The 19770-nt window shown below is 45.7% G+C and overlaps 1 protein-coding gene across 3 annotated transcripts in view; it reads right to left on the bottom strand.

The window, feature by feature from the left end:
• Positions 1 to 1013: 1013 nt before the first annotated feature.
• The window catches only part of BACH2 (BTB domain and CNC homolog 2), a 197755-nt gene continuing 178998 nt past the window's right edge, over positions 1014 to 19770 (bottom strand). For all 3 annotated transcript variants that reach the window (XM_054194556.1, XM_054194558.1, XM_054194557.1), the window contains 2 exons: positions 10270 to 10476; positions 1014 to 3212 (listed from right to left, as the gene is read on the bottom strand). In XM_054194556.1, coding sequence (XP_054050531.1) covers positions 2733 to 3212; positions 10270 to 10476 — 687 coding nt within the window. In that variant the 3' untranslated portion in view covers positions 1014 to 2732. The remainder of the gene's footprint in view (positions 3213 to 10269; positions 10477 to 19770) is intronic.

The following is a 19770-nucleotide window of genomic DNA, read 5'->3' as shown; positions in this document are numbered from 1 at the left end:
CAGGAAGCAAGTTAAAACTTGGTTTTATACTCATAAAACATTCTATCTATTCATATATATAGGAGGTCACTTAAAAATAAAAAAAGGCAACAGAAAAAACATCTTTAAAATACTGTGTCAGTCGACCCTTCCCGCCCGCCCACCCCCAGCGCCCCCCCCCCAAGTAGCTATGACTCTATAATGTGATTCACATTTAGTTTTAAATTCTAGCTTTCACCATGGTCTCATAGAAACAAAACTTCTCTGCGAAGCACGGAACTGCTTTGCAACGTCAACGAATTCAAAAAGGAAAATCAAATCCCCCCCCACCCCCCCTGCCAAAGAGCTTCTCAGTCAGTTACCTGCAAAACACGGCTGGGAGGGGGGGCAGATATTTTTAGGTTAAGCTCTTTTTTAAAAGAAAGGACAACTCCTCCCCCCTTTTCAACCGTGTGAACTAGGAGTTTATGGCATTTGTATATTTTTGAACATTTAAAGGTAAGGATTTTGTACAGTAATGATTAATACTTAAACATAAATATTCTCCTACATTATATACTAGTTTCTCTTTGTACATGCGGGGAAAAAACGTATTTTCAACAAACATGGCACATGCTATATGCATTTCCTCCTCGGTAGCTTGGCTACAATAGTTTGGGTGAAGAGGATAAAAGCAAGACTTTGTGGCGAGTGGGCGACGGTCCATGAGCACAGTCTGAAGATGGAAGAAGCGGAGAGAGGGAGCTGATTCCTCCTCCAGGGTCAAGATGCTGATCTACTGAGTGCCTCAAAAAAAACACCAGCGCACACCTCTAGTGTAAACGTTAGCGCAGAAGACCACATTATCGCTTAGTGCTTCTGAGAAGCTGCTTCCCCACACTTTTTTTTTTTTTTTTTTAAATAGGTGTGAACAGCTGGTCATTTTTTGCAGCGAGAACAAACAATATCAGCCAGTAAAGCACATGACAGTTGTCGTCGATAAAGCCACGCAACCTGGCACAGGTAGGGCAAAGAACCACAAAATAAAAACTCAGTACACTTAGAATAATAATAATAATTATTAAAAAAAGCATTAGGAGGATGTTTTTCTGTCTACACTGTACATACAGATGTTATGCTTGGAAAGCTGCTGTCTCGCACGGTCATAACATGAGTCAACATCGCTTAAGGTACAAATCCAATACAGTTACAACTAAGCCAATTCACTGAGTAGTCTCCTTCGAGACAGCGCTCTTTTAGCTGCGGTTTGTGCTGAGGGCAATGCTGCAGGACGAGAGGATCCTGGAAACACAAGAATTTGATGGGTGTGCGACCAAATCGGGTGTTGGCAGATGTACGTTATGTTCTTAGAGGATACAGTGCTAACTCGGCTTCTGTAAGGAAACCAAAGCCAACAACTAGGGGTCTGATCCCGCAACTCGGCCTAGGCCGGCAGGATCGCCGGCTTCACCAGACCCACCTCTGCAACTCGGGTCTGGTGAGGAAAACGGGTAACGTCTGAGGACAGCTGAGGTGAGGCTCTGGGGGCTAGCCGGAGCAGCAGTTGCTTCCATGAGTAAAGGACGCGGAGCGGGGCCGGAGACAAAAGTGCTCCCCCCGCTCCCCGCCAAGTGTATTGATGTGATCTCCGTTTGCTTTACTTCGGGGAACGTATGATGATCCAGTTGTCAAATACTTTTTTCTCTAAAGAGTGAAATATACTTTCCCCTATAAGAATCCAAAAGCATCATTAACAGCACTTAAACTTGGTTTGTGAAACAGAAAGAAGTCTGAATATAAAAATAATTCAAGCAGATTCTCTTTACAAATTGTATAGTGAATTCAGTATTTGGCAAGACCGTTTTTACTACATAATGAGCTCCTGAGTGTTTGTCTTTTAGCTAAAACTTTTCTATTTTCTTTGAGCCATAAAGCAAAGAAAACCATATACTCAAGTTATACTGAAGTCACGACTTCATTTATGAAAAGAGGTTTGACCAGAAACTCAGTGCAAGTGGCAAAGTTGACCATTACTGTACAGTATCTGCAAGAAAATAAAATAACTCCACATTGCTCAAGTGGCACGAAATGGCTGTGCCAAGAAAATCGTCTATAATAAAATCTCAAATAAGTTTCCAACATTAAAATCTCATAAATAAGTACAAATCGAATGATATTGCTGAACTGCGAACCGAGAAAAAAAAACTATCGTGTAACAAGTTACCAAACTAGTTCTAGCATCGAAGACAAAAAGGAATGTTGGAACTTGTTTGTACAATAGAAATGAAAGCTTCCAGTTTGTAGGATGAGAAAAATTGAGGCATGCAGGGACTTTTGCATATGGATATATATATTTTATATATATTATATATAATATGTACAGTTTAGCTATAAAACTTTGATGTGTAAAGAAGCTGTCTTCAATGAAAAATTGAACATTCAGAGGAAATTCCTGAGTTAGGGTTTTGTGACATGGGCCACTGAGAAAAAAGCTGCGGTTGGGTCCTCAGAGGTGTTATGTCCATCCCTGTTAAGATTGAAATCAACATACAAAAACAGACAGTGTTGCCACTGCTTCGTTCCCTGCCTGAGCAAGGGATAGCACCATTGTGAAGAGAACTCCTGCTTGTAGAGAGGAGGGAATACTTAAAAACAGTATTGCTGCTAAGACCACTGTAGTGTGCACCAAATACGTTCTTCTAGACAACAAATGAACATTGCCACTGGCTGACTGAAGAACACCTGACCAGGTGTAACGTTAAGGTTACAAGTCACTAGGTGTAATCTTTCCTAGGTTGCTCATCTGTTGTACATTTATCAGTCATTTCCTGACAGAAGTCTACCGTGACCGTTTGGCTGCTCTGCTCCGGTGGAAGCTCTCTCTCGGGGTAAGTACCTGTGTCGGCTCCATCCAACCCCCCGGCAGCCGAACAATTTTCCGAGATGTTGTTGGGCAGCCAGGGCGCTCCCAGTTGCACCGAGCCTTGCTCCGAGCAGCACTGCATGCTTTCCCCGACGCACTGGGAGGTCACCAGGCTCTGCTCCACGCCAGCTGGGGAGGGGCTGATGGTGGTGGCTGGCTGTAGATCCATGGGTCTGAGAACGGGGCAGTATCGGTGGAGAGCTTGGATCTGTTCCGGGCTCTGCATGTCTCTACACACTTCTTGGGAAAGACACGAGAAGTTGTCTAACAATTCTCCCATGCTTGCTTTCAGCTGGTTCCTTTCTGAGAGCAATTTCTCTTTCTCACACACCTGAAAAAGAAAGAAGGCATCTTAGGTTGAGGAAGGGCCATCCGTCGGCTGCACACTCCGGGCACGTATGCAGCAGTACCAAAGAAGAACACCAACACATCACAGTTGGTTTTATGTGGGCAGAGGAAAAGTCACAAAGATAGCAGGTATTTGACCACCGTGAGGTCTGTGTGGACTGCACTTTGGGAAGCATTTGGAGAAAAACATTTGAGCTGGAAGAGGACAGAGTCACAAGTTATTCCCAAGAGACTGTTAGTTCCCTTTATAGACCAAGGCTGCTTGACGGCTGATACAAAAAAATGTGAAAGAAACAATTTGATGCAGAAAAGCAATTATCCATACACACAGCAAGAAAACAGGGTTTAGTTCCCGAAGAGAGGATATATTGCAGAACTTCAGTTTACTCTCTGGTGGGTTCACCTGCTTTGGCCCGTGTGTCAGCTGAACGCTTGCTACCACTGAGAGGTACATTATTCAGAGGAGAGCATTTGAGTGTTTGCTCTGCGGCCTGCACCCTGTCTCATTTTCTTATGTCCTGATGCTTAATGGTTTGGGTTTGACCTGATCAAGATATTTTTATGAAGACATATGTGAAAACCCTGAAAGTTGGTGGGCTTCTTAAAGCTCAGTTCAACAAGCTCAATGTCATTTCCCCTTTGTTCTGCTCAGGCTCTGCCTCCTGGGCTCCCAATGGGCTCCTCCCCTACCAACACCTAGCTCAAGTGTTTTCAGGGTGTCACTGTGTCAGTGGGCTGCTCTAGGAGAGGGCCAGGTGAGAGGTAGGACAGTATCGGTGAGGAGGAAGAGCGAGAGAATCTGGTGTGACTTATTTTTTCCTGTAAGATTCAAAAACTGGGAAAATGAGTTCAGGTTGTTCTGCATCCAACAAAGCACCAGTAAGGCCCCCAGCGCTACCTAGCACAGGGTGGTGTGCGACGTGCTGTGGTGGGAGTCATCTCCAGCTTAGACCTCACGTGGCTGGCAAGCCCCCCGCAGGGTGAACTTTCTGGTCCAGGAAGGTGGGCACACAGCTCGAGGGAGTAGATGAGATTTTGTAGAGTACCAGAGCTATTTTCAGAGCAGAGCTGGCCCCAAAAGCAGCACAGCCATGTACCTCACCTAGTAACACTGCTAAACCCAAGCTGCCTCGGCATCTGAGGTGTGAAAACTCCACAACTCAGAGAATCCAACTATGGGTGGTTGTTGACAGCTGATAGTATTGCCCTGGGTCCGAAGCCCGCACTGGAAGCATACAGCTGTGCGAATGAGAGAGAGAGCAGCACACATGAAAAGGAACAACTGCTAAAATATTGATAAATCTATCAAGAAAGCATAAAAATAATAAAAAAATAAACAGATGCTCAAGTACATCTTGAGATAATGAATTATGGAAGAGAATATGCTGTGAGTTTGCAGGGAAAAAAGGGAATGTGAGTGGGCAGACGGATGAGTGAGGGAAAGCAGGCAAAAAAAAAATTACCTGTCAAACTCAGAGGATACAACCATTTCACTGTCTGCTGTGAAACCATCAGTGTCAAGAAGATGGGTGACTTATGGGAAGTAAGTACAGGGGGTGAAAGGGGTTCCTCATAAAAAAGACCCAGCCGAGTAAAAACCCCTTAAACCCTCGTACCAGTACATAATGGAAATTACTGGTTACAAAGTGGACAGAAGACAACAAAGGAATTTCCAGTGATCAAGTATTGTGTGAAGTCACATGGAGCTTCACTGCTGGTTCTCCTAAGAGAAAATGTAAGATCTTGAAGCAGACTACCTGCTTGGACAGCATGTGTATAGGGGAGATGGTAGGCGTGCTTGAGAGGCAAAGTTAAAATCGCATGAGTTATATTTTGCAGCTTTATATTCTTGCACACCTTGTGATTATCTTTTTTACAAATGCCCTTTTTCAGAATGATGCACCAGATCCCACAGAATCATAGAATTGTTTAGGGTGGAAAAGACCTTTAAGTTCATTGAGTCCAACCATAAACCTAACACTGCCAAGTCCACCCTAAACCATGTCCCTAAGTGCCACATCTACGTGTCTTTTAAATACCTCCAGGGACGGTGACTCAACCACTTCCCTGGGCAGCCCGTTCCAATGTTTGATAACCCTTTCCATGAAGAAATTGTTCCTAATATCCATCCTAAACCTCCCCTGGTGCAACTTGAGGCCGTTCCCTCTCATCCTATTGCTTTTTACTTGGGAGAAGAGACCAACACCAGCCTTGCTACAACCTCCTTTCAGGGAGCTGTAGAGAGCGATAAGGTCTCCCCTCAGCCTCCTTTTCTCCAGGCTGAACAACACCAGCTCGCTCAGCTACTCCTCATATGACTTGTGCTCTAGACCCCCCACCAACTTTGTTGCCCTTCTCTGCACATACTCAAGCACCTCAGTGTCTTTCTTGTAGTGAGGGGCCCAAAACTGGACACAGCACTCGAGGTGGGGCCTCACCAGTGCTGAGTAGAGAGGTACAATCACTTCCCTAGTTCTGCTGGCCACACTATTCCTGATACAGGCCAGGATGCTGTTGGCCACTTGGGCACACTGCTGGCTCATATTCAGCCATCTGTCAACCAACACCCCCAGGTCCTTTTCCACCAGGCCTGTAGCGCTGCATGGGGTTGTTGTGACCCAAGTGCAGGACCTGGCACTTGGCCTTGTTGAAACTCATACCATCGGCCTCGGTCCATCGATCCAGACTGTCCAGATTGTGTGGTAGAGCCGTCCTACCCTCAAGCAGATCAACACTCCTGCACAACTTGGTGTCGTCTGCAAACTTACTGCGGGTGCACCTGATCCCCTTGTCCAGATCATCAATAAAGATATTACAGAACTGGACCTTATACTGAGCCCTGGGGAACACCACTTGTGACCGGCCATCAACTGGATTTAACTCCATTCACCAAAACTCTTTGGGTCTGGCCATCCAGACAGTTTTTTACACAGTGAAGAGTACACTCGTCCAAGCCATGAACAGTCAGTTTCTCCAGGAGAATCCTGTGGGAAATGGTGTCAAAGACTTTACCAAAGTCCAGGTAAACAACATGCACAGCCTTTCCTTCATCCACTAAGTGGGCCACCTTGTCATAGAAAGAGATCAGGTTAGTCAGGGAGGACCTGCTTTTCATAAACTGGGCCTGATTATGTGGTTGTCCTGTACGTGCCACGTGATGGCACTCAAGATGATCTGCTCACTAACCTTCCCTGGCATCTAGGTCAGACTGACAGGCCTGTAGTTCCCCAGATTCTCCTTCTGGCCCTTGTAGATGGGTGTCATGTTTGCTAACGTACAGTCAACTGGGGCTTCCCCAGTTGCCAGGATTGTTGGTAAATGATGGGAAGTGGCTTGGTGAGCACTTCCGCCAGCTCCCTCAGTACCCTTAGGTGGATCCCATCCAGCCCCATAGAACTTTGTGTCTAAGTGGTGTAGCAGGTCGCTAAACATTTCCCTTTCAATTATAGGGACTTCACTCTGCTCCTTGTCCCTGTCTTCCAGTTCAGGGGGCTGGGTACCCCAAGAACAACTGGTCTTACTACTAAGGACTGAGGCAAAGAAGGCATTGATTACCTCAGCCTTTTCCTCATCCTTTGTCACTATGTTTCCCCCCACATCCAATAAAGGATGAAGATTTTCCTTAGCCCTCCTTTTGTTGCTAATGTATTTACAGAAACATGTTTTATTGTCTTTTATGGCAGTAGCCAGATTAAGTTCTAGTTGGGCTTTGGCCCTTCTAATTTTCTCCCTGTGTAACACCACGACATCCCTGTAATCCTCCTGAGTTGCCTGCCCCTTCTTACAAAGTTCATAAACTCTTCTTTCTTTCCTGAGTTGCAACCAAAGCTCTCTGTTCAGACAGGCTGATCTTCCCTGTTGGCTTGTCTTTTAGCACATGGGGACAGACTGCTCCTGCACCTTTAGGATCTCCTTCTTGAAGAATGTCCAGCCTTCCTGGATTCATTTGCCCTCAGGCCTGCCTCCTAGGGGATTCTGTCAACCAGTCTCCTAAATAGACCAAAGTCTGCCCTCTGGAAGTCCCAAGGTAGCAGTTCTGCTGACCCCCTCCTTACTTCTCCAAGAACTGAAAACTATCATTTTGTGATCACTATGTCCAAGACGGCCTCCATCACATCACCCACAAGTCCTTCTCTGTTCGCAAACAACAGGTGCAGTGGGATGCCTTCCCTAGTTGGCTCACTCACTACATATTGCTACATACTCGAGTCCAGCTTCTAACTAGAAACTTCAACATTACTTTTGAAGAATCCTGTACTTCAAGGGGTTTTTGATTCCTGAAATTCAGCAGGGATCACGCCCACATGGTGGTCACTAATATGCCTTTTGTTCATTTCCCTGAGATGTGTGTGTGATGGGGAGAGAAGGAGACTTAAAAACTTTATTTTGCCTATACACAGTTGATCATGTTAGACAATAATGGTAATGTCACAGGATTGTGTAAAGCTAACGAATCCAAATTAATTTTCAAGTGAAGGCTACAGGTATCAAGCTGAAGCCCCCTTGCTGCTAGTCCAGCCCTTATGAGTGCTGCCCCTGGTCATCTGCTCTGGAGAAGGAGAGACATGTACTCCTCCCCATCATGGGCTCAGTGTAGAGGGATGGGCATGTGCAGCCAAGACTGGACCTGCTTCTCCTGACAACCTGGATGAGGAGCCGCTTTTTCACCCCGCAGAACCTCTGACTCAGCCCACACGTACTGTGGATTACGCTTGGTGTAGGAAGCAGTTGCTCACTATTTTATTTATCTTTGATGTTTTGTTTGTTTTGCATCAGTGGAGCACTACTCTGAACAATGTTTTGATTTTGGTTTCTTTTTTTTTTTTTCCCCCCAGGGCTTCAGCAGCATGGCATGTGAAGTCTTCGCAAGCCTTGACGATTTAAGCCTCCCAACCAGCTTGTGGGGTCAGCGTCACCTCCCTGTTACAGACGGGAAGCAGATAGGCACAGGCAGTGAGTGAGTAACCCAAAGTCATGCGGCTTTCTGCCGTTTGTGAGATGACGGTAACTCAGCTTCTTCCAACAGATCCCTGCCTCTTTCACACTACGTTTGCTACAGCTTGTGCAGAGAATGAAGCACAACGAAGCCTACACTAGAGGCCACTTTCAACATGCAACCTGTTATGACAAGAACAAGAAGTACCATGCTCCCCAGACCCACCAAGTTCAACCTGCAACTGAGCATGTTTTAAATGTGCACGCAGACATTCAAATCAAAGCCTCCAAATAACCTTTAATTTTAATGGAAGCCGCGTACACAGAGATCTTAGTAAGGAAACCAACTTCAGTTCCTTTTGTTTTATCTATGTGAATGAATTAATTTACCACTCGATCCCTTGGATATTCAAAGGCTGGGTTTAATGCCGGACTCCTAACTCTATGCCGCATAATGAAATTAAACTGTCCAGTCCTGCATGCTGCGCACCCACACTTCTTGTTACTGATGAACTGGGACTACTACATTATTTTTGACATCTCAGGAAGCTTTTAGGACTTTTGAACAGACGAGGAAGTGTTAACCCATTCTGAAGTTCCAGTGTTGCATTTCTCTCGCTGAGTGACACCCTGTAGACATGTCTTCCTCTGTGACCCTTGTCTCAAGCCTTTTTTGCGTTGTGTACCAGCTTGCTTACTCAATGGGCAAAGGATGGCAGAGGAAGAGGAGCAGGGCCCTCAGACCACAGGGCCACTGTCACAAAGGAGGGGAGTTTTTTCAGATAAGGTGCCTATAGCTCAGATGTCTACATCTGACACAGCTCTCCAGGTGATCTTGTTTAGCAGTGGAGAGGAACAGGCACTTCTGGGCTGTACGTCACCTCCTCTGCTGCAGGATGAGACAAATAAGACTCGACAGGGGTCTATTTCTCTTTACTGACTATAAAGGAAACCAGAATAACTAGCTCCAGCGCAGATGACTATATTGTAGACATTTGTGTTTAGCCACCCAAACCACACCTGGGGTGTCCACACCGTGACTGAAAGAGAGGAATTTCCTGAGCAGCCATTTAGCCTTGCTTCAGTCACCTTACTCCCTTAGATTAAAATATGGCAGCACTGTCCGCTGACACTTTGGCATACAGGAGACCTGTCCCGAGATGTGCTCTGGCTAGTAAGCGGGGCATGCTTTGCTCTCCTCTCCGCAGCAGGTTCTGCCAGAGACACGCATCAAGAACGGTTGGGGCAAACCAACAGTTGCCACCCAAACGTGGTGCGTGGGACGTGAAGGCCAGTGCCCATGTGGAGTAGGAACAGGGTTTTGTGTTAGACAGTCCTTGAATCATCCCATGATGATTTCAGTCCACAGCACACCAGGAGCGTTAGATGGAAGAAGACAGCAGGAGCAAGGAGGACCATACCCATGCCATCTCAATGACCTATGCTAAGGGATGACCACTTGTGTGGATATTTACATTCCTGGCTTTTCACTTCCCTTACCACTTCTGCCATTTGCTCAGTGGATGAAAGAGCTGAAGAAATAGCATAGTGAGCTGAAACGTCTTGAAAATGCTGCGCTGCCTTCTAGCACACCAAAGAGAAAGAAAATCTCTATGTAGAGACGAAGCTGGCCCTGTCACACCACTGTTTGCACCAGACAACCTCTGAAGGTCTCTTCATACCTTCTCTTTTGAGGACTCCACGAATCCCTGACTAACAGATTGTTATGGTGGTTAGGCATGGAAATGGGGCTCGCATGAGGAAAAGCCTTTGTGGATGCACTATAAAGTACTGGGGGTAAGTTAAAACGCAAGAAGGGAGCTGTGGTACAGGCTTCTCTTCCAACTCACTTGACAATCTGCTCTTGAGATATCAAAATAAAGAGATATCTAGGCCTCATTCTACTGGAATTTTGTGTTTTCCATATACATTATATACACACACATACTAATATATTTTTGTGTATTAAATTTTCATACTAGTGGCTCCGCTTACTTACGTATAAACTGACGGAACCCACTAAACTCTGGACAGGAATTGTTGTTGGTGCCCTGCAAGCTGTGGCGTGAGGGTGAGAGGGGCCGCAGTGAGAGCACAGAACTCACCAACTTGCGGATTTCACATTCTAGGTTCTGAATACAGTCCAGTTTCCTCTTGCGGCAGCGCTGAGCTGCAATTCGGTTCTTGCTGCGCCGGCGAACGTCGTGGATGAACTCGAGCTGCTCTGAGGTTAGCTTGTGCATCTTTATCATCATCTGGAAATCATTCCTTGGAAGATCTGTGATTTGATCAACAGGAAAAGGAAGTTTCACCTAAAACAAACAAATACAAGACAAAAGCAGAGAGTCATGTTTTGCTTGCTGAATGCAAGCCGAACAACAGTGAGCGGAAGGACCATTAGCTATGCTGCCGCCCTCTAAATAAACAACACATCAAGTTTTACATTCAGCAAGTTTTTAAAACTCCCTTGTGATACATTGTGGAGGTCCAGCTGGTAAGAATCAGATGATAATTGTACTGAAATCAGCAATACAGGTGAATCCCAGGTAAAAAGGTAATATCTCTAAAAAGCTCTAATAACAGAACTTGCATTAAAAGAAGGCTCCATCCACTAAGAGACACAGCCTTTTGGAAACAGTGAAGTACCTCGCTGCTATTAATTTCAAACTAATTTCAAGGAATGGGCTATTACCGCAGCAGGAAACCTGTCTCTGCACAGCCTGCAGGACGGAAAGTTTGATTAGGTGTGAGGTTAAAAACGCAACCTGACACCTTGAGTGGATGAAAAATACCACACTGCAATTAGGAAAGGCTGCCTAATCAGCATTTCAATCGAGCAGTACACCATATAAGAAGAAAGGGTCAGGAGGAGCGTGATGCAACATATCCTACCTTGCTAAAATATACGCATTATGAAACAAACCAATACTTGCTGACATTCTGTATTTTTGTAGATTGAAACGCATTTCTCGAAAAAGTTGTATGTCTTGAAAAAAACCCCAACAGTCTAAAACCTGAGTTACTTACAGTAGAACACTTTGCCTTCAGGTCACAAATTGCCATCCCATTTTGACTGTAGACCACGTGACACTAGCTCCAGGTTCTGACTTCAGGAATTCCAACCATGTCTCCAACTCCTACCGATTATCCATTAAAACAAAGCAAAACACAAAGCTCCTGACAGCTTGGAGTGACAAACACACACTGTCTCAAAACCTGGAGAATGGCAGAAGTGCTCAGACTTCTGTTAGCTTTTTTCCCCCAGACCTATCAGCTTGCTCGAAGTGAGCACCTCTCCCTACAAACCTTGCTTTGCTTGTAGCTTGAGACCGGTAACACGAATATGAAAAAAATACTGTTCCTCGGTGGATTGCTGCATTTGGCGGTCAAATAAGAATCACTTGACAAAGCTGAAGGAGATGACAACGGAGTAACTTCGTTGACCCCCTTTCTTTTTTTGAGTCATACCCACTCTGCCCAAAAGATGGCAGTAAATATTTACATTTCTGTCCCCATTTGGTACAATCCAACCTCTCGAACAAGGAGAGTATTCTGCTTGCAGGCTACCAAAGAAGATATGACTTAAGTTGCTCCAGCCAAGCAAAAAATACAGGTGGAAGAGGTTTCTTTGATATTTAAAACATGGTTATCATCTTCAAATGGTGCACTTTAATTATCTGGAGAAAATAACAGCACAGCTTAGAAACGTTATTTTCATCAGAGAGCTGAGTTTGTTCATGCAGAACAGTTTGCTGAGGACACGTGTACACAAACACAAAATGGTGGCCTGTGGCATTGACAGTCATGAACCCTCCCCAGGCACCCAGACCTGCCGATAACCGGCTCCTCGCCTTGTTTATGAGTTTGTGTTTTCTTGTGCTCTTTTGTCATTGCTCTGCACATCTCTGGGCCACATGAAATTCAGTGCAAGCACCCATTGCATCCTTTCAGATGGTTTCATGCCCTGAGCATTGACCCATGTGTCCAGGCACCGCTTCATAACCCACTACTTGACAGGTCAATTTAAACCAGGAAGAAACACCAAACACTGCCCCAATCCCCCCAGATTCCTCCTTGTACACACAAAGGCTGACCTTAGGCACAGTGATGTGGACTACCTTGTTTACAGACTGCTAACTAATGACATAAAACCTGTTTGATTTCCCCTGCCTAGCCTTTGGACGGTCAACATAAACTCGGTGTCACCTGCTTTTCTCTCAAGCTTCAACCAGAGTCTGAAAATGAAAACAGCCTGTGCTTTCCTCTGAAAGGCACGACAGTTTCACTGCAAAAACAGTCCTTTCACCTTCCCAGTTTTTCCTTATTTTCTTAAGTCCGAAGCGGAAAGCAATGTTAACTTTATTTCTCCCTCCCTCTCCCTTTCAAAACATATTTACTTGCAAGGAGGAGATGTGCTTGCAGCTGGAATGGGAATGAAAGGGAAGCAACTTAAATCTGTCAGGTAGAAGTCGCTGAAGGGAAATGGGAAAATAAATAGAAACAGATTCATAAAAAAAAATAACGGGCTGAAAATAAAACCATCTACACAGCAGGCCAGAGACTGCTATCAGTAAACCCAGCATAATCCCACTCCTGTCACAGGCAGCACTGCGCGGGATTAAAAATGTGAAAGGGAGAGTGGAAGTGAGTCAGACTAATTTCCTTCACCATTCACAGCATTGTTATTGCCTGTCTCCCTCTCCGCAATTAGCTGTCAACTGCAAAAAAAAAACCAACAACCCACCCCACCAAGCCTTTGGCATGGACACACTGAATAACTGCACCGGGGTATTGCTGCAGGGAGAGGCTAATGGTGTTTTATACGGGCACAGGGCAAGGCTCTCAGCTGGTACTTATCACAACAGAGCGGTAAATCCATTTGTAAGAGCTGATGACTGTGCCCCAGGTGGGATTCGTCTGACCCACTCAGAGCCGTCTGAAATGATGGGTTGGGACTAGCTAGTGCCCAGGTCATAGAATCATAGAATCTTCATGGTTGGTAGTCACCTTTGAGATCATCGAGTCCAATCATACACACACAAAAAAACCCCCACAAAAACCCACAAAACCAAAAAACAACCCCTCCAATCTCTGCCACTAGAGCATGCCCTGAAGTGCCACATCTAGACGTTTCTTAAATACCTCTAGGGATGGTGACTCAACCACCTCCCTGGGCAGCCTGTTCCACTGCCTGACCACTCTTTCAGTAAAGTCATTCTTCCTAATATCTAATCTAAACCTCCCCTGCCGCAACTTCAGACCATTTCCTCTGGTCCTGTCATTATTCACCTGGGAGAAAAGGCCAACACCCACCTCTCTCCAACCTCCTTTTAGGTAGCTGTAGAGGGCAATGAGGTCTCCCCTCAGCCTCCTCTTCTCCAAGCTAAACATGCCCAGCTCCCTCAGCCTCTCCTCATATGACCTGGTCTCCAGACCCCTCACCAGCCTGGTAGCTCTCCTCTGGACACGCTCCGGCGCCACCATGTCCCTTTTGTACAGAGGGGCCCAGAACTGAACACAGTACTCGAGGTGAGGCCTCACCAGTGCCAAGTACAGAAGCACGATCACTTCCCTGCTCCTACTGGCCACGCTATTCCTGATACAAGCCAGAATGCTGTTGGCCCTCTTGGCCACCTGGGCACACTGCTGGCTCATGTTAAGCTGGCCGTCCACCAGCACCCCCAGGTCCTTTTCTGCCGGGCAGCTTTCCAGCCACTCTTCCCCAAGCCTGTAGCGTTGCTTGGGGTTGTTGTGACCGAAATGCAGGACCTGGCACTTGGCCTTATTAAACCTCATACAGTTGGCCTTGGCCCATCTATCCAGCCTGTCCAGGTCCCTCTGTAGAGCCTTCCTACCCTCAAGCAGATCAACACTCCCACCTAGTTTGGTGTCATCTGCAAACTTACTGAGAGTGCACTCAATCCCCTCGTCCAGATCATTGATAAAGATATTAAACAAAACTGTCCCCAAAACTGAGCCCTGAGGGACACCACTGGTAACCGGCCGCCAAGAGGATTTCACCCCATTAATCACAACTCTCTGGGCATGGCCATCCAGCCAGTTTTTAACCCAGCGTCCCTGCTGCTGGCATCGGGGACAGAGAGGTCTTCGGATGGCAGCACATCCCGTGTGGCTTCTTCTTCCTCCCGGCTGCTGAAGGCACGGAGATGAGACTTAGGAAAGATGGTGCATCTTACAGTATCTAAGATAGGTGAAAGAAACCTTACCTGAGGTGTCTGAAAAAAGGACAGTCAATCTTTTCTAAGATGTGTAAGAAAAACCCAGCAAGTGTGTTTTCTCGTAAACTTTTCTTTTTAATAACTATGAATTTTATGTGGGAAACGACTGTGTACTCCTTGGTTTGGACTATTTCAAATTAGAAATGTAAACTGGATCCCTCCTCTTCACAAGAGTTACTCCAGCCAGAGTGAACCTCACAGAGCTCTAAAATCTTCTCTATCAGCACAATCACTCTTTCTCTGCGTTTTTGTAACAGCAGAGGCTCTGTTTCCACCACGCGACAAATAAACCAGCACTTTCCACTACCGCTGCAGCCTCCGTTGCTCCTGGCTCCGGCTGATGCACCCCTGAGAGGACAGCCAACCCACCCTGGTGAAAAAGAAAATGTGTTTATGGTTTTGCAGCATTTTCCCCCCCGTATCAGCATTAGGATGCCAGTGTAAATGTCAATGCTTTGAGTGGCTAAGTAACAGCAGTGATCTAGAGAGACAGGGACAGCCATTGACTCAGCACATGAAAGGCCCATATATAACCAATTAATTCCTTCAAGCTTCACTAGTTAGCGCCAGCTTGGATCACATGCCCGTTACTGCCGTGCCACTCACATACTGTACTAGTTACCGCTGCTGCTCTCCCCCTTCTCTTTTTATCTGGAATAAAGAAAGGACCAAGGCCCTGTATTCACTCACATTAAAATATAATTGCTAAATGTTGGGAATTTCCTCATCTCATGAGTAACATTAGCTTTTCCACTCTTTGTTTATATCTAAATTTCAACATCATGTTCCTTGAGCTGCCAAGTGCTAGCAAAGGCACTGGACTTCCCAAGTCCACCCTAACATCACAATAACTAAAAAGATCGATATATTATCCCTAAGAAAAAGTCATCATTATGTATTGGGCATGGAAGGCTTAAGGGAGACCTTATCACCATGTTCCTGTATGTAAAGGATGGCTACAAAGAAGATGGAGACTCTCTTTTTACAAGGAGTCACGTGAAAAAGACAAGGGGTAATGTGTACAAGTTACTCCTGGGGATATTCCAATTGGACAAAAGAGGGAACATTTTCACAATGAGAAAAATCAGCCATTGGAATAGTCTCCCCAGGAATGTGGTGGATTCCCCATTGTTGAACACTTTTGATATTCATCTGGACAGGGTGCTGGGCCATCTTGTCTAGACTGTGCTTTTGTCAAGAAAGGTTGGACCAGATGATCCTTGAGGTCCCTCCCAACCTGATATTCTATGATTCTATGATTCAAGGTACCAGCTTGACCTTAATAAATGCTTCAAAATCTTGGTCATTTGTTCCAGAGTTGTAAGAAATGAAACTGTTGGCTTAATGCCCTTAAATTGAAAGCCAGAGATATTAAAAGCCTCTGACACTTAAAATTGCCCAGCCCTTGTAAAGCTCTTAGGACCCACTCAGGCAATCTAGCACAGGGGCTGAATCATATCCATGTTTTTTTGATGTAGAAAGGGGTAATTTGCTTTGTATAGAGGAGCCCAACACATTAACGCTGTTTTTCCTAGTATCCTCCTTAGCATGAAAGTTTTTCTTCCACAACGCTGCGCAAGAAATTCATTCCAGGACAGGAACTGAGGTGTGTCCACCTGTGCTGGGGGCTTGATTGCCTACACACTATTTCAGGCACCGCTTGTGATCCCACAGAATAGGGACCTACCTGATTTAACTTGGACACACACTATCTAAGGAGCATAAAGCCAATGGGCCACACTTTGTGTAACAGAGAAGACAGGCAGGATGCACTCTCACTAGTTTCCTCATTCTGCTGTCTACTGGGATAGGTAAAGCCTTCAAAGCATCTCTTCTTTTCAGATGTCAACCACACCAAGATGGCAGAGGACTGCAAGAGGAGAACAGCAAGCCCAGGCAGCGAAGACCTACTATTGTGTCAACAAACCAGGTCTGAAATGGGCTTGATCAGCAGGTCCCACTGCAAACTGCCTATATGCCACAACACAATTGATGGCCACGTAGTTGTCTGGTGTCAACTCCAGCTTCACCTCCTGAGGGACATGAGAGGTGTCTGGGTCAGCAAATGCTGCCTGAGAGGGCACTGGTGTGCTCTTAGTGGAGACAGCCGAAGTAACCTTTTGATTTGCCACCTGCCTCAGAGAACTGGGGGAAGGGGCTGGTCCCATGGTTGAGGGCTTTAACCCAACAATCAGGAGATGTGGAGAGAGTTCTCATCCTTTAGCCCATGGCTTGGACTTGTATTCAGATCACACACTACTGGTGCTCAAAATGTTGGGCTGACCTCTTCCCATTCACTGCTGGCAGTGTCCCCAGCTTTGAGCCCTACAAAGGGCATGACAATACAACAATACTCCTGCCCATTAACAGGCTTTTCTGCGAACAGGCATTGCACAGAAACCCCGACAGAAGCCATAGGTGCAATTGAGAAGGGCAGATCAGGCAGTGAAATGAGGGGGCATAAAGTACAGTATTTCTCTGAAAAATCTGCTTTTGCAGAAAAAATACAAGAACCGGAAAGAGTCCTGCAAGAGCTCCAACAGGGGCTTCAGCTTAGGGCATAACAGAATTGATTGTATGCTGCAATGAAATAATACAGTGTTTAAAAGGACCTTCCTGAAATTTCAAGCTTGCAAGGGAAAACTCTTTACTGTTGTAATCCCGTAATTCTCTGCTACCAGTATGGATACCACTCCTACTGAAGAGAGGAAAGAAGACAAAACCGCCATGAAGTTTATCTTGCAAGACCAATGTTTGACAAGACTCCACTTAACCAGATGTTGCCAAACACAATTCCTCTGCTGGTGCTGCCAAGGATCCTGGTCAGGAGAACATCCACCAGAGAAGAATGTACAGATAACTTTCTCATTTTCAAATTTATAAACCTAGTGATATCAGGAAAGTTGAGGTGACCAATCACCAAATTCTGGGGAGGAGCTACATACAAAAGCAAGTTAACACCTTAACATGCATTTTCCTTGTTTGTCCTTCTTTCTATGTAACACTCTTCACTGAGCAGAAACATTAAGCAGTGAAGAAGACTCAGCTTAGGTAACTCAGCACAGCTCCAGCAGATTTCTGGTAGGGCAACTTTGGTTTACCCCCTTTTACTGGGGCTCTGACTTTGCTAAGCATCAGTGGACGAACAGAGAATGCGTGGCTGCCTGTCCTTTAACATGGAGGGTTTTGGACTCTCACTGAAGGGTATTTGCCTACAATACCCTCAACGGTCCAATTGCTTTAGCTCTGCCTTTACGAAAATTTCCTTTGAAAAGTGAGTCACTAACCCAGGCGGGAAATTCTTTTGAAATATAAATGAGAGACACATTGAATGCAATTCTCTAGATAGTAATAGTTCTTGGAAAACTCCACCTCTTACCTCCTTCCACCCTTGTTTGTTCTTTTTGCTAAGAAAACTCACTCATCAAATTAGACTGAGCTGAGATTTCTTTTTAACTGATTTAGCAGTACAATATTTTTTACAAGTTTTCTAGCAGAAAAAATCCCCATAGATACTTGCTGAAGAAAATGAGTATCAAGAAAAGTAGGCAGTGCTGAAGTTTCTGTTCCTAAGTAGGTTAACAGATTGACAGACTACTTCCTTCTCAACAATTCATTATTTCAGGGCTTATTGTTTTGTTGTTGCTATTTTAAGCAGGATTGTCAGAACCTGCCTGCAAGCACCGAGTGTTAAGTCTTCTCTCTAGTATTATAGCCCAATAATTGATTTTTAACAACCTGTGGAGGCCTGAGGGAGCTGGGTGAAAACAGCAACACAAACTGTTAAATGTTTCTGTGAAGTCCCAGCAGATGAAGTAATGGTCCTGTTCCTGCAACTCCGTAACACAGGGATACCCCACATTGCACTTGTTGCTTCTATCATGAAGCCTTAAGAAAGGGAAATCTCAGAAGACTCTGGGTGGCTCCCTTAACAGGGAGGAAAACGAAAGGCAAAAACATCCCAGAGAGAATTTACCAGCGGTGTTATGGGGATTGCCACCTCCTCTGACACTTATGACTGCAGTTGGCACCCCTGTATGGGACAGGGAGGCTGACCGCAAAGCGGGGTCACCTTCACCCACGCAGCGCTCATGCCGAGCCCTAGCACCGAACAACTTGGGCACGTGCTCCCGAACGGCAACCTTCTGCAAGAACGCAGAGTGCCCTAAAAAAGCAGAGAGAAGAAACCTTTCACCTACTTCTCACACAATCGATATGCTGGCAAATGATGTTTTTGTGACATTAATTCTGGCACTGACAGCACTCGGGGACCCAAATCAAGCAAGACCAACAAGGGCCAAATTCCAGGGGAACTGAGCAGCCCTGTGAGATAACCAAGGGTCAGAGTCCATCAGGCTTATTCCCATCAGGCCGTCCCACCCAAATGAAGGCCCATCCACAGCAGAAGAGCCTGCGCGGCTGTCTCCAGGGGGTGAGTGCCTGCGTGTTGCCCCCAGCTATCTTATCAGGTGCTTTTTGAAGAGAAGCCCAGCAAACACTGTATGATCTGATATGACATGGGGCAAGGGACCTGCCTGGGAAGTCATCAGGAAAGCAAAAGGGCAAACTGACAATTTCGGGAATGGACAAAGATTCCCATACAGCTTAAGGGGAGGCGAAGGCCAGAAAACAGTCCATTTCAGACTGCTCTGAGTCTCTCCTGTGGTTTTAATAGCAGCCAAACTGCTAAAAGTAGGTAGAGCGACTTATACAAGAACTTCCTGCTGCCATTAGATATTTTCTACTGGCCTGGTTTAACAAATCCTTCACTGAGGCTTCCACAGCAGCGAAACTTGCAGGACTGCAGGATACACACCTCAAGTTGCTATATAAATAAAACATTCTTTAAGGAGGCTGCAATGTCCCTTCTTGTATTGGTAGCAATTAATTTTCCAGACAAAATCTGTACTGAAGCACCGGTGTGATCTGTTTACCCTTTGCTTGCTCAAGATAGTGCAGTGCAACCTCATGAAGCATTAATTTCCTCACCACATTTTTAATGCCTAGCAGTCCTAATCAAAATGACCTGGGGGAAAAAAAAAACCAAAAAAAAGTGCCTTCTCAGCAGTCCCAGGGAGAAAACTTGCTCAGCACATTGCTGAAAAACTTCCCAGGAGGAAACCAGCGGCAGAACCTGGAGGGGAGCAAACCCTTCCCAGCTCTGCCCAAGAGCCAGACACATCTGGCTGCCAGCGGCACACCGAGATGGTCTTCTGTAGCCCACCCGCTCGCTCCTCTCGTGAATGTCCCTCCTCTCATCCATGCTTTCCTGCACACATTCGCACACTTTTTTCGGGAAACCACCGCCAACCCCCTATACTCTTCTCATTTGACTCTTCCGGGCTCATTTCTGCTGCAGCATCTCCA

The sequence above is a fragment of the Rissa tridactyla genome, chromosome 3 (genome assembly GCF_028500815.1).
Source record: "Rissa tridactyla isolate bRisTri1 chromosome 3, bRisTri1.patW.cur.20221130, whole genome shotgun sequence".
Classification (NCBI taxonomy): domain Eukaryota; kingdom Metazoa; phylum Chordata; class Aves; order Charadriiformes; family Laridae; genus Rissa; species Rissa tridactyla.
Note: the sequence above shows the minus strand (reverse complement) of the source record. Positions and strands in the feature narration are given on the sequence as shown.